At 51.1% G+C, this 13,479-nt stretch overlaps 1 protein-coding gene across 1 annotated transcript in view; it reads left to right on the top strand.

Moving 5' to 3' along the window:
- Positions 1-7,865, top strand: part of ACACB (acetyl-CoA carboxylase beta) — a 140,154-nt gene extending 132,289 nt beyond the window's left edge. Inside the window, 7 exon segments of the mRNA XM_033220706.1 lie at positions 339-474; positions 1,830-2,007; positions 3,678-3,790; positions 5,535-5,689; positions 6,381-6,551; positions 6,659-6,795; positions 7,546-7,865. Coding sequence (XP_033076597.1) covers positions 339-474; positions 1,830-2,007; positions 3,678-3,790; positions 5,535-5,689; positions 6,381-6,551; positions 6,659-6,795; positions 7,546-7,672 — 1,017 coding nt within the window. The 3' untranslated portion in view covers positions 7,673-7,865.
- Positions 7,866-13,479: the final 5,614 nt, after the last annotated feature.

The following is a 13,479-nucleotide window of genomic DNA, read 5'->3' as shown; positions in this document are numbered from 1 at the left end:
TCTGCGCTAGGCCAGGGCATAGACTGAGAAGAGCTCAGGAGTCAGAGGGCTGGGTCCCAGGGCCAGCTTTCCCCCAGCTCAGTGTGACCTCGCCGAGCTCGGCACCCCTCCGAGCCTGTAAATGAGGGCCACGGGAACCTTGCTGGGCTGCAATGGGAGGGTCAAGCCTGGTCCTGAGCCGAGGAGATGGGGCTTCCATCCTTCTGAGCCCTGGCTCTGGTGCTGGGGCCAGCACAGATCAGATCGCCTGCCATCCAGGGCAAGGCTGTGGCAGCCATCCCTGTGTCCTGGGCTGCTGTTGCGTGGAGACATCTGATCCCCACAGCTCTGTGTTCCAGATAATTCAGCAGGCAGGGCAGGTGTGGTTCCCAGACTCAGCCTACAAAACCGCCCAGGCCATCAAGGACTTCAACCGGGAGAAGTTGCCCCTGATGATCTTTGCCAACTGGAGGGGGTTCTCCGGCGGCATGAAAGGTAAGCCCCTCCCTGCCTGTGGTTACCCCAAAGCCTTGGGGTCAGCACCCAGGACAGCACCCTCTGGGTGGTGACGCTAATGTCCTAGTCTGTGCCCATCATCATCTTAGCTGTGTCTCCCAACAACCCTGAGGACAAAAGACTGTTCAGGTGCCCCACCACCCTGCTTTAAAGATGAGGAACTGCCGGGCACAGTGGCAGGCACCTGTAATCCCGGTGCTTTGGGAGGCCAAAGCAGAAGGATCATTTGAGGCCAGGAGTTTGAGACCAGCCTGGGCAGTATAGCAAGACCCTGTCTCTACAAAAAAATAAAATAAATGTTGAAAAAATTAGCTGGGCGTGGTGGCGCATGCCTATTGTCCCAGCTATTTGGGAGGCTGAGGTGGGAGGATTGCTTGATCCCAGGAGGTTGAGGCTGCACTCCAGCCTGGGCAACAGAGTGAGACCCCCATCTCAAAAAAAAAAGTGAGGAACTGAGGGTTGGAGGCAAAGTGTGACTTTCTAGAGGTCACACCATGAGGTCCATCCTCATGACTGGGGCAGCCCCAGGAGCTGCCCAGTGACCTGGGCAGGCACCTCCCCATTTGGCAAGGTGAGGAGGATGTTTGTCCGCCCTTCCCTCTGCAGAAAGTGGCTCTGAGCCTCACCTTACAATTGTGTGGGGACTTTTTAAGCCACCAAGCATGTTTTGGGAGAGAGTGGCTGTTAGACCACTGGAGTGTTGAGGACAGAGCTGGATGGGAGGCAGGCAGAACTGCTGTGAGTCCTTGTTAGCTGGGAGACATCACTGAGCCTCAGTTTCCCTCCTTTGTAAAAGGGGGTTAAGAACAGGACCAACCTCAGAGGGCCGAGGTAAAGGTCTGATGAGCTCATTGCTGGCATGCAGCGTGATTGCCAGTGCTGTTACTATTGCTTTCTTGTTTTCATGTAGGGTGCCTGGGGACCTGGAGAAATGTGTCTTGGTGGGAAATAAGGGCCATGCTGCCTGTGCACATTGGGGAAGGATCAGTGTGACTGTTAGCGAGGGTTTTCTTTGCTGGAAATGGTGGAGCAGGGCGGGGACAGTCACGGGTGAGGGCATTTCAATTCCAGTTGGAAAGAATCCTAGAGATTGGTTTCTCCCTGTGCCTTCACAGATAAGGCCACTGAGGCCCATACTGGGTGAATGACCTGCTCAAGGTCACACGGCCACTCAGAGAGCGATCAGTGCTCCCGACTCCCAGCCCAGTGCTCTCCAAGCCTCCTAGCTGAGCTCGCTCTCTCAGGACCCCCAGGACAACTAGGGCAGTGGGTTTCATGTGTGGATGAGTGAGGGCCCTGAAATTGCCAAACTGGGAGGCTGCTTTGCTTTTCAGACATGTATGACCAGGTGCTGAAGTTTGGAGCCTACATCGTGGATGGCCTCAGACAATACAAACAGCCCATCCTGATCTATATCCCACCCTATGCGGAGCTCCGGGGAGGCTCCTGGGTGGTCATAGATGCCACCATCAACCCCCTGTGCATAGAAATGTATGCGGACAAAGAGAGCAGGTGGGTGTGTTGCCTTTAGCCTGGCTTAGCCTTTTCTTGTTCTCCCAGCCTTGAGAACCCATGACCTTGGGGGATCATGGAGGGGTGCAGTGGCTGGAACCTGGGGGTGGTGGAGGAATGTTGTCTCTTCTTTCATGGTTTATACTCCTCCTTCCCAAGGAAGTTTGCAATCAAAAAATAAAAAGGAAAGACCAAAAGCACTTGAGCTTCCTGGCAGCCAGGATGAAAAGGGAAATATGATGAGCCATGTATCTCTCATTAGACTGAGCTTCTCCCAAAGCTATGAGTTCCTATAGGAAATGTTTTATTCAGTTTTAAATCCCAGGGTCTAGCACAGTGCCCAACTCCTGGTAGGTAGTCAGAAAATACTGGCTAAACAAATGACTGAATGAATACTTGCATGAGAGGATACTGGTTCTTTGCAGGAAAGTTAACCTCCTTGGCACTTTCCTTAGGAGGAATTTATTCTAGAGATTCTTACAGAAAGGATCATGACAATAATGTTCACAGCACAGTGACTGATGACTTTGAAGTGAAAACTACGTGCTACACAGGATATAAAGGCCTCAATAGTCATTCTGCTCCAAATATAGGCACAGCATTCCTGTGTTCACTCCCTCATTCATTTGTTAATTCTGCTAGACATTATGATATGGTGGCAAATGGGCCAAGCTTGTCCTGCATTCAGGGCACTTAGACCCTTGTCAGGGACTGCTGAGGTCAGTCCTCCTGGAAGACTCAGGATACTGAGCAGCACTTGAATGGAGTCATTGCTAACTTTTCATGCTGGCCACCAGGAAGCTCAGAGCTACTGATAGTATTCTTCAGGGCTTCTAAGCTGTCAAAAGCAAAAAAGGGGCAGGGGGAGAATGAGGGGTAAATAAAAATGTTGGAAATGAGGCCAGCTGTGGTGGCTCATGCCTGTAATCCCAGCGCTTTGGGAGACTGAGGCAGGTAGATCACTTGAGGCCAGGAGTTCAAGACCAGCCTGGCCAACACAATGAAACCCCGTCTCTACTAAAAATACGAGAATTAGCTGGGCATGGTGGTATGCACCTGTAATCCCAGCTACTCGGGGGGCTGAGGCAGGAGAATCACTTGAACCCGGGAGGCAGAGATTACAGCGAACCGAGATAGTGCCACTGCACTCCAGCCTAGGTGACAGAGTGAGACCCCGTCTTAAACAAAACAAAACAACAACAACAACAACAACAAAGAAAATGTATGTTGGAAATGGAAGGACAGCTCACACAAGACCACGCTGGGCTCTCAAGGTGCTTTTGTGAGATTTAAAGTGATCAGAAATAGTGCCCCACCTCTAGGAGAGCAGAAATTAGCAAAGTTAGAGAGGACTGTGGCTGGAGAGCAGGAGGGTTATGCTGCCATGGAAAAAGTCATACACTCTTAGACCTGAAAGGGGCCTTCCAGAGTTCAGAAAGCATTATTTTAAACAGTTGGTTCAGTCTTTACATCTGTGGGTAAAGATGGGGAGGCCCAGAGAGGGAAAGTGACTCGCCAAAGGGCACACAGCATGTGTAGGGGTAAAAGAGCTGAGAACTGACCCCCAGATCTTCTGGCTCTCTTCCCTCCAGCTCCCCCAACATCCATTAGCCGTTGCTTGCTGGGCAATGCCTCATACACCCCCATCCCTCTGCCTCTTCTCTTTTAAGGGGGGGTGTTCTGGAGCCAGAGGGGACAGTGGAGATTAAGTTCCGAAAGAAAGATCTGATAAAGTCCATGAGAAGGATCGATCCAGCTTACAAGAAGCTCATGGAACAGCTAGGTAAGGGGGTCCCAAAGGCTTCACCTCTCAGAGGTCAAGAGAAGCCCAGCCGGTTCCATTGCTGGGGGTTTCTAGGATGTTAAAAATAAAATGAAGAAATATCAAAATACAGCTATAATAACTGTGAGGTTTTTAAAGTTATTCACATTTATCTTTGTTTGTTTTGTTTTTTTGAGATGAGGTCTGGCTCTATTGCCTAGGCTGGAGTGCAGGGTGCAGTCTCAACTCACTGCAACCTCTGTCTTCTGGGCTTAAGCCATCCTCCCATTTCAGCCTGAGTAGCTGGGACTACAGGTACGCACCAGCATGCCCAGCTAACTTTTGTATTTTTGTAGAGAGGGGGTTTCGCCATGTTGCCCAGGCTGCTCTCAAACTTCTGGGCTCAAGCGATCCACCCGCCTCAGCATCCCAAAATGCTGGGATTACCGGCGGGAGCCACCATGACTGGAGGACATTGACATTTCTAAATCAACCTTTTTAACATTAAATATCTATATAGATGATAGATAATGCCATCGTGAATTTATTTCTCAGAATACACAAAAGATAGCAATTGAAGTATTTGGGGCTGATGGGGAATATCAGAATTTTGGTGGCAAAATGTTCCTTTAGAATTCCCAATCAGACATAAGATATTTTACTAACTTTGTTTGAATGACAGCTTTGTTTCACTTGTCATCTTTAGACGTAATTCTCTTTATGTATTTGTTTATTTTTGAGACAGAATCTTGCTCTGTCGCCCAGGTGCAGTGGTGCAATCTCAGCTCACTGCAACCTTTGCCTCCTGGGTTCAAGCAATTCTCATGCCTTAGGCTCTCAAGTAGCTGGAATTACAGGTGTGTGCCACCACACCTGGCTAATGTTTGTGTTTTTAGTAGAGATGGGGTTTCACTATGTTGGCCAGGCTGGTCTCGAACTCCTGGCCTCAAGTGATTTGCCTGCCTCAGCCTCCCAAAGTGCTGGGATTTCAGGCATGAGCCACTGCGTCTGGCCACAAGATGTAATTCTCTTTAAATATCCATTTTAAGTGTCAGTGTGTTGTGCTATTCACAAGATTTATTATAGTGTGTGCATGTAATTTCTTTGGTTGGTATCAGGGTAATGCTGCTCTCATAGAATGAGTTGAAGTGTTCGCTCCTATTTTCTGAGTTTGTGCAGAATTGGCATTATTTCTTTGTTTTTGATAGAGGTTTTTACCTATAAATTCAACTTCTTTGTTATATATAGGACTATTTGTGTTATCTATTTCCTCCTAGGTGAGCTTTGGTGGTTCGTGTGTTTCAAGGAATTTGTGTATTTCATCTTAAGTTGTCAATTTGGCATAGAGTTGCTTATAATATTCCCTTATAATATTTTACAATATGTACTAAACATAGTAATTGAGATCGTATTCTGCAAGCACAGTGGGTCTGATGGGGGGAAATATAGAGGCTCACGCTGAGTGCTGTCTTGCAGTTGTGAGTGCATTTCTGAGACTGTACTAGCTATTTGATCTGAGACAAAGGGGGCCGTCAAGATAGGCCTGGGGTGAGGGCGAGGCCAGTGGACTCTGGGGGACCTAGGGGGTTGAGAGCAGCCTGTGTAGCAGCAGGGGTCATATCAGAGTTAAAGCTCAGACCTCTCGTGAGGCAAGGCCTGTCCTGCACATCTTGATTTGTGCCTTCTTCAAAAAAAAAAAAAAATCTCCACCCCACCACATATGGCCACCTTCCATGACTTGACTGGCCCTTCTGCTCACCTGCAGGGGAACCTGATCTCTCAGATAAGGACCGCAAGGACCTGGAGGGCCGGCTGAAGGCTCGCGAGGACCTGCTGCTCCCCGTCTACCACCAGGTGGCGGTGCAGTTCGCCGACTTCCACGACACGCCCGGCCGGATGCTGGAGAAGGGCGTCATATCTGTGAGAGCCACGGCTGCCGTGTGGGGTGCAAAGAGCCTACCCTGTTTTCCAAAACGTGGAGGACATTTGGGCTCGGGGGGGCTTGGGATGGGTGAAATGCTGCAGGTGGGAGTCACCTGGGAGCTTTAAAATAATCCTGATCCCCAGATGGCACTGCAGACCAATGAAATCCAAACACCTGGACAGGAGCCTGGCAGTCATGTGTTTTAAAATCCCCAAGAGATTCTAATAAGCAACAAAGTCTGATGACTTGGTCAGTTTGGACCTGGACCAGGGGTAGAAATCGTTGTTCCTATCCAGCATTCACCCCGCCCCTCACCATTGCAAGGACATCCCACAGTCACCTCCTACCCATGTCCATTACTCACTGGTTCTCTTGCTGCATTGTTCTCCCTCCCAACTGGCTCATGCCTCACACAAGCCTGTGTTCGTGTCAGTTGAGGTAGAGGTGGGTGCTGGGTTTTTATGGGGGACATTTTTTCACCTATGGCCAGTCTGGAGTCCTGGTGATGTCCTGGCTCTGATCAGGTGCCTTCCCCTCCCTGAGCCTCAGCTTGCTTGCCTGGGATGTTTTGGGAATGATCTCAGAGCCTGGGCCCAGTCCCGGGCAGCCACTGTCATGGGTGTGGTCAGAGCCAGCGGCCCATCTCCTCCTTCCCTTTCTGGGGATTCAAGCCTGGCTCCTCTGCAGGACATCCTGGAGTGGAAGACCGCGCGCACCTTCCTGTATTGGCGTCTGCGCCGCCTCCTCCTGGAGGACCAGGTCAAGCAGGAGATCCTGCGGGCCAGCGGGGAGCTGAGTCACGTGCATATCCAGTCCATGCTGCGCCGCTGGTTCGTGGAGACGGAGGGGGCTGTCAAGGTGGGCCTGGGGTGAGAACGAGGCCGGTGGGCACAGAGGGTGCTGGGGGCTGAGGCAGCCAGCCCACAGCTGGGTACCTCTCTGAGGCGTCCTCTGCCCCTCCCCAGGCCTACCTGTGGGACAACAACCAGGTGGTTGTGCAGTGGCTAGAACAGCACTGGCAGGTGGAGGACGGCCCGCGCTCCACCATCCGTGAGAACATCACGTACCTGAAGCACGACTCTGTCCTCAAGACCATCCGAGGGTGAGTGGCCACCACACCTGCTTCCCAGGCTCCTGGCAAGGACCCGAGCCAGGATTGACCCCCAGCTGCCCACTCCTAGGCAGCCACTTGAACCCGCCACACTGTGCAGTCCCAGGGCCTCAGGGCCAGGGTCGTGTGCTGAAAGCCACAGTCTGGGGTTGGGCCCCCGCCCGGCCCCCAGCAAAGAGACCATACTCCCCAATGCCCGGTCTCCCAGCCCGGTGGCCGGGGTGGGGCAGAGAGCCCAGGGGTGCTATGAAGACAGTGTGAGACCCTTCCAACTCATGACCCTTGCTGGAATATGGACTTATCCAAAGTCACAGCTTGAGCAGGGTTAGTCACAAAACCCACGTTTGGAACCGCTAGCCTTCAGGCTGCTGGCTTCCACACCAGTGTTGGCCTTTCCACAGCGTCCCCTCCCCCAATTGCCATGCAGTCCCCCTGTGAAGGAGGGAGTCGAGCACAGGGGACCCCATTTTGGGGATGAAGCTGAGACTCAGGGCAGTGTCTTGTCTCAGGTCATGTGACACAGCAGTGACCAGTAGGGACAGTGGTGCCTCGAGACATTCTGATCTTTAGGTCACAGCCCTCCTGCTGCACAGGACCATCGCCCCCCTTGGGGACCACAGCAGGAAAGGACTTGGGAGCTCTGGGTTCTGGGGTGTGGCCCCACACAAGGACTCTGCCATCCTAGGGGCCACTGAAAAAGTGGCTGGAGTGACCCCAGCCCTCCTCTCACCTCCCTCACAGCCTGGTTCAAGAAAACCCCGAGGTGGCCGTGGACTGTGTGATATACCTGAGCCAGCACATCAGCCCAGCTGAGCGGGCACAGGTCATTCACCTGCTGTCTACCATGGACAGCCCGGCCTCCACCTGACCCCGGCCTGCCCAGCCATTCCTGGGACCACAGCAAGAGGAACCACCCACACCCACCATTGGTACACCCTCAGCAGACCTTGAAGACTTGCTTTTAAAAAGAGAAAATCCTGGGCACATCTGCAGGGCTGCTGGTTCCGAGCTGACACCTGTCTCAATAAAAGGCCCAGGAGTGCCTCTCCCAAACACAAACAGCCTCTTCTCCGTAGCTGGGAAGTTTATTTTGTTTTGTCTCTGAAGACAGCATTTTTATTGCATCACTAAATCTAATCAAGCTAAAACATCCCTGTTTCCTTTTGCAAAACAGTGCCTGGCCTGTGGGATCCAGGTGTTCTTCAGGCTTCTTGGATATCATATCATGAAATCTTTTATTTTTTTACTCTGAGACCAGCACTAGATATAAGCATCTCATATATTTCAGCCAAATAAATGGGCCAAGGAAAAAATATATATGTAGACAGGACTAGAGAAAAACCTATTTTTGTAATGATTTTTTTTTTTTTTTTTTTTGAGGCGGAGTCTTGCTCTGTCGCCCGGACTGGAGTGCAGTGGCCGGATCTCAGCTCACTGCAAGCTCCACCTCCCGGGTTTACGCCATTCTCCTGCCTCAGCCTCCCGAGGAGCTGGGACTACAGGCGTCCGCCACCTCGCCCGGCTAGTTTTTGTATTTTTTTTAGTAGAGACGGGGTTTCACCGTGTTAGCCAGGATGGTCTCGATCTCCTGACCTCGTGATCCACCCGTCTCGGCCTCCCAAAGTGCTGGGATTACAGGCTTGAGCCACCGTGCCCGGCCGTAATGATGTTTCTTTGGATACTCTCTAGTCACCCAAGAAAATGTATGGATGAATTTTTTTTTTTTTTTTTGGTGAGACAGAGTCTCACTCTGTCATCTAGGCTGGAGTGGGGTAGCATGATCTCACTGCAACCTCCATCTCCCAGGTTCAGGCTGTTCTCCTGTCTCAGCCTCCTAGATAGCTGGGATTACAGGTGCCGGTCACCATGTCCGGCTAATTCTTGTATTTTTAGTAGAGACACAGTTTCACCATGTTGGTCAGGCTGGTCTTGAACTCTTGACTTCAGGTAATCCACCCACCTTGGCCCCCCAAAGTGCTGGGATTACAGGCGTGAGCCACCATCTTTGGCCAGATGATTTTTTATTGCCAGAATGAAATGGCATTTTGTTCCCCAGATGGCCCTAGTGAATCATAGGAGGGCCCCACTGGTAGGCCACGTTTAGCACTGGTTGCCAGGGATTCTCTTTTTGAGAGAGGGAAAGCAAAATGAATGGAAGTGCCCAGCCAGAGGTTTCAGGGCTTCTGGAGGATCCTCTCGCATAGCTCGAGGTCCTCTGCCTGCCTCTTCCCTCCAAGGAAAATGAGGACTGCCCCTTCCGCCTGCAGGATTGGCCCCCAGCCTGGGCCAGGCACCCTTCTCTTGCCCAAGTGGGGAGCACAGAGGCGGAGAGGAATCCCTTGCCACACCCATGGCCCAGCTTGCTCACAAGTGTCATGTCTGTGACGGTCACCACTGCTCCCTTGGAGGGCCACTTGAGTCACTGTTGCTCCCTTGCCTGCTGGCTTGATGAACACAGATGGTGGGATCTGACCGAGGGGCAGAGCTGTCGGTGACTAAGGACTGGATGGTGGTGACCGTACGGATTTGCTCAGGGAGGATATTGCAATGCATCCGGCAGCTCCTGGCTCTGCAGGCAGCACAGCCCGGGGCCCTGCAATCCTCTGGTTTCTCCCACTGGGGTGGAATGGGGGGTGGAGGGAGTTGGCCACAACCCACTGCTGTGATGGGCGGTTTGTCCGAGGATGCTGAATGTGATGCTGGTCAATGTGGAAGCTCATGAAGTCACCCAGGGAAGCCTCCAAAAGCTGCGATGCTTGAGGGTATCCAAGTTGAAAAAGACAAAATCTGACCATTAGCCAGTGACGGCCCTGGCAAATGAAGGTGCGGTGGGGCAGTGAGGGATGGGAGAAGGTGAATTATTCCTTATTCCACCCCGAGGTTTGCTGGGGTGAGGGGAAGAATCGATGCTGCTTTGGGAACTGAAGGTTTTTCTGTTGGGAAGGCGCTCTTGGTTTTGGAGAGAAAGGCAAGTTATGAGTAGCTGCTACCCTGGCACGGTAGGCAGAGAGCCTACCAGGAAATGTGCAGAATAAACTATTTTTTGAAGGAAACACTTTGGCCTTGACTTTATTGTCTGGACTGGAGAAGGCAGGTTGCCTCCTCCAAAGGTAGGTGTTCACCTTTGTACCCTCCATTCCTGACAGCACAGCTGAGACCTTGAGTGAGTTCCCATCACAGGGGCAGACAGGGATGCAGTGAAGGGAGCTGAAGGCTGGACTGAATTGGACAAAGTCATCCCTTTTTGAAAGCACTGGGGAAAAAATGTTTTAGAAAAATATATGCAAGCCTAGTCTATACCACAGGCAAAAAGGGAGCTTCTCTGGAAGAAGGGGGCGGGGGGTTGGCCCAGACACTTCACATGTGAGTTCCATTCCTTTCCACCACGTTGATCCACCCCTGTTGTGCAGATGAGGAAGCTGAGGCACAGAGAGGTGAAGGCATTTGTCCATGGTTACGCAGGGATGGAGTCAAGTGGGCTTGGCTCCAGAACCCAGCCCTTTGATGACCTAGGTCCTTGGTGGGCAGGTTTAAGCCACACTTAGGAGTTGGTTGTACATGGACCCAAACTGCAGAAGAACCCCCGACCGCAGCTTCTCAGCACACAGAGACTATTCAATTTTTCTCCAAAATACAGAACAACAACTGTTACTTTGATTCCGCCTGACACCTTTTCCAGGCATTTCCCCCTCACCAGGGATGGGCCAGTGAGAGTTCTCCATTCCCCCTGACAGTGACTGACGCAGGTATGGGCATGTATCCTCAGTAGAGCTGATCAGAATTCTTTAGGGATGGCTGACAATGCTGATGTGGAGAGAACCTACCAATGCAGGGGAAAGCCAAGCCCAGAGATAGAGCGGGAGATCCAGTCCTGTTGGTGGTACTTGGATGCCTGGATCAAGCCATGCCTGAAGTCAGTAGCCGAGTCCCAGGAACCTATCCATGCTTTTTGTTTGTTTGCTTGTTTGTTTGTTTTAATGCTTGCACTAGTTTGAGTTGGAGCTCTAGCCTTAGCCCCAGAGATGGCCCAGTTAGCCCAGAAGACAGCAGTTTATTTCCACCCACAGCAGAACCTAATGGTGGTCTGCATCAGCAGACCCTCCAGGCAGGGAGGTGAGGAGCTGAGAACAAGCTGAAATGCAACCCTCTGGGATGGGGAGAAGGAAGCTCTGATTTGATTTTGCTTCCTGAAGACTACGGGTCAATTGTTTGTTTTCATCTGGATTTGAAACCTGGACACAAGTTGCCATCTGCCGCTAAGGATGCTGGAGTTTACTCTGTGGACATCAGCTGAAAGTGCTTTTCCTGACAAGGCTTTTCTCCCTTGGAGGACTTAGTGTAGCTAGTCACAAGGGCAAGGGAGAAAGGATCAGACCACTGAGTATGGACAGAGGTCTTCCTGGGCAGGTTGGGTGCTAACTGAACACTCCCCACGATGGCCACTGGTCACGTGCCAGTTTCTGGCCTCCTTCCACACAATCCTCATGTGACCCTTGGAGGTGGTTGCTACATACACTCAATCCTCATTTTTTTTTTTTTTTTTTTTATGAGACAGGGTCTCACTCTGTTGCCCAGGCTGGAGTCCATTGATGTGATTTCAGCTCACTGCAGCCTCAAACTCCTGGGCACAAATGATCCTCCCACCTCAGCCTCCCGAGTGTCTGGGACCACAGGCATGCACCACCACGCCCAGCTAACTCTTTTAGTTTTTGTAGAGATGGGGTCTAGCTATGTTGTCCAGGCTGGTCTCAAACTCTTGGCCTCAAGCGATCCTCCCACCTCAGCATCCTAGAGTGCTAGAATTACAGGTGTGAGCCACTATACCCAGCCTCTATCCTCATTTTTATAGACGAGAAACCCCAGGCTCAGAGATGAGCCAACTTCTCCAAGTACACATAGCTAGTAAAAGAAGGGGCCAGGCCAGGAACCCAGGCTGGCTCAGACCCAGTCCCTCTGGGCTTAATGCCTTTCCATAAGTCCTGAACCTTTGCAAGGGTTAGATCCCAAAACATGAGAGCATCCTGTAGACCAAGCTCCACTCCTCCTGCCTCCCTGGCTTCCTGGCTGATTCAGCCAATGCCATCATTCAGATCCTCATCAAAAACCTCATGCTCTTCATGCCAAGAGCCCACACTAGGGTGGGCTGCCCTCTTTCCTGATTGGCAGATTTTGCGGCCCTTGATTGGCAGATTCTGTAGCCCCTAAACCACTCAGAGGAACCTCACATTTCTGCATGCACAGTGGGCTCCTCCACATCACAAATGTAAATGTGGGCTGGGTTATCCCCATTTCTACTCCTTTCTTTGGCCTCCTCAATTATATTATTTATTATCTTATTATTTTGCCTTCATCTGCTCCAAAAGTCAGTTGGCCTTTTTTTCTCAGGGTCATTCTTTTTCCCTAACATTTTATTATGAAAATTTCCAAATGCCAAAAAGTCAAAATATTTCATAGCACTCACTCTGACCCACCATCTCGATGCCACCATTGACATGTGACTGTGCTTGTACCTTCTTTAACACTGCTCTCTCCCTCTGTCCATCTCTCTTTATCGGTGAATGCATGCTATTATTTTGGCACATTTCAGAGTAAATTACAGACATTAATACATTTCTCCAGAGTTATTTTTGCATTTCAAAACCAGTTGTTTGTTTTGTAAATCACTTCCTGAGCTTTTCTGCAGCTGAGAGCACATCCAGATCAACAGAGCTGTGTTGAAATGAAGCAGCCAGTCGTGTGGCCAGAAAGGGAACCCCAGTTCTCACAGTGCACACAGCCCCAGAAAAATGCTTTTGTCCACTATTTTATGAGCATGTGCCACAGGCCGAGCACTGTGACAGGGCACCACCACGAGCAAGGCAACCCACTCCTGCCCTTGGGGACTGGTATCCTGGGGTTCCCAACAGGTAGAAATTGCAAGTGGCTAACCATAAGGAGATGTTTAGGGTCACAACTAGTCAAAACAGTGACTGTTAAATCCAGAAATATCCAGGGTCCACCTTCAGAGTCCCTGTGACAGGAACGTGATAGAGAAGGGAACAAGGACCATCCACACAGGCCACAGAAAGGTTCTGAATGACCACCATGCACAGCAAAGCCTCCCTATGGCTTCTGCTAACTAACCAGTGTGGACCAACCAGCCCTCTTCTGGGCACTGGCCGTGCAGCTGATGCACCGAGCCACGCTGCTTGACGTCCGGAGAGATCTGCCCAAAATGCCACTTCCCTGTACTAAGTGCCCTTGGGACAAAAGTATCACTCAGTCCTGTAAGGCATGGCATGAGTCTTGGGGCCCAACTTCAGCTATGCGAGAGCATCCTGTTACTATCATGAACCAGCCTGTCTAAACTGTCAGCTCACCTCCAGGTGAGCACTGGCTGTTTCTCCTGGGGAACCTCTTCCCCCTTGGCCTTTGTCTGGCTGACTCCTACTCATCCCTCAAAACCCAACTCAAATGGCACTTTCCCCAGGCAGCCTTCTTTGACCACCTCTCCTATGGGTTGGGAGCCCTCCTCTGTGCTCTGACAGCCCCTGTTCTCTCTCTTTTGTGCAACATATATGAAACAGATTTCTAACTAAAACACACAGCTAGGGATCCCTAGGTGTTTCTGGCTGCTGAACCAGGGCTGGATTTTGGAAAATAGTCTGCTGACAGAGAGGTGGTCCTCTCCTGGAA

The sequence above is a fragment of the Trachypithecus francoisi genome, unplaced genomic scaffold (assembly GCF_009764315.1).
Source record: "Trachypithecus francoisi isolate TF-2019V2 unplaced genomic scaffold, Tfra_2.0 Lachesis_group11, whole genome shotgun sequence".
Classification (NCBI taxonomy): Eukaryota; Metazoa; Chordata; class Mammalia; order Primates; family Cercopithecidae; genus Trachypithecus; species Trachypithecus francoisi.
Note: the sequence above shows the minus strand (reverse complement) of the source record. Positions and strands in the feature narration are given on the sequence as shown.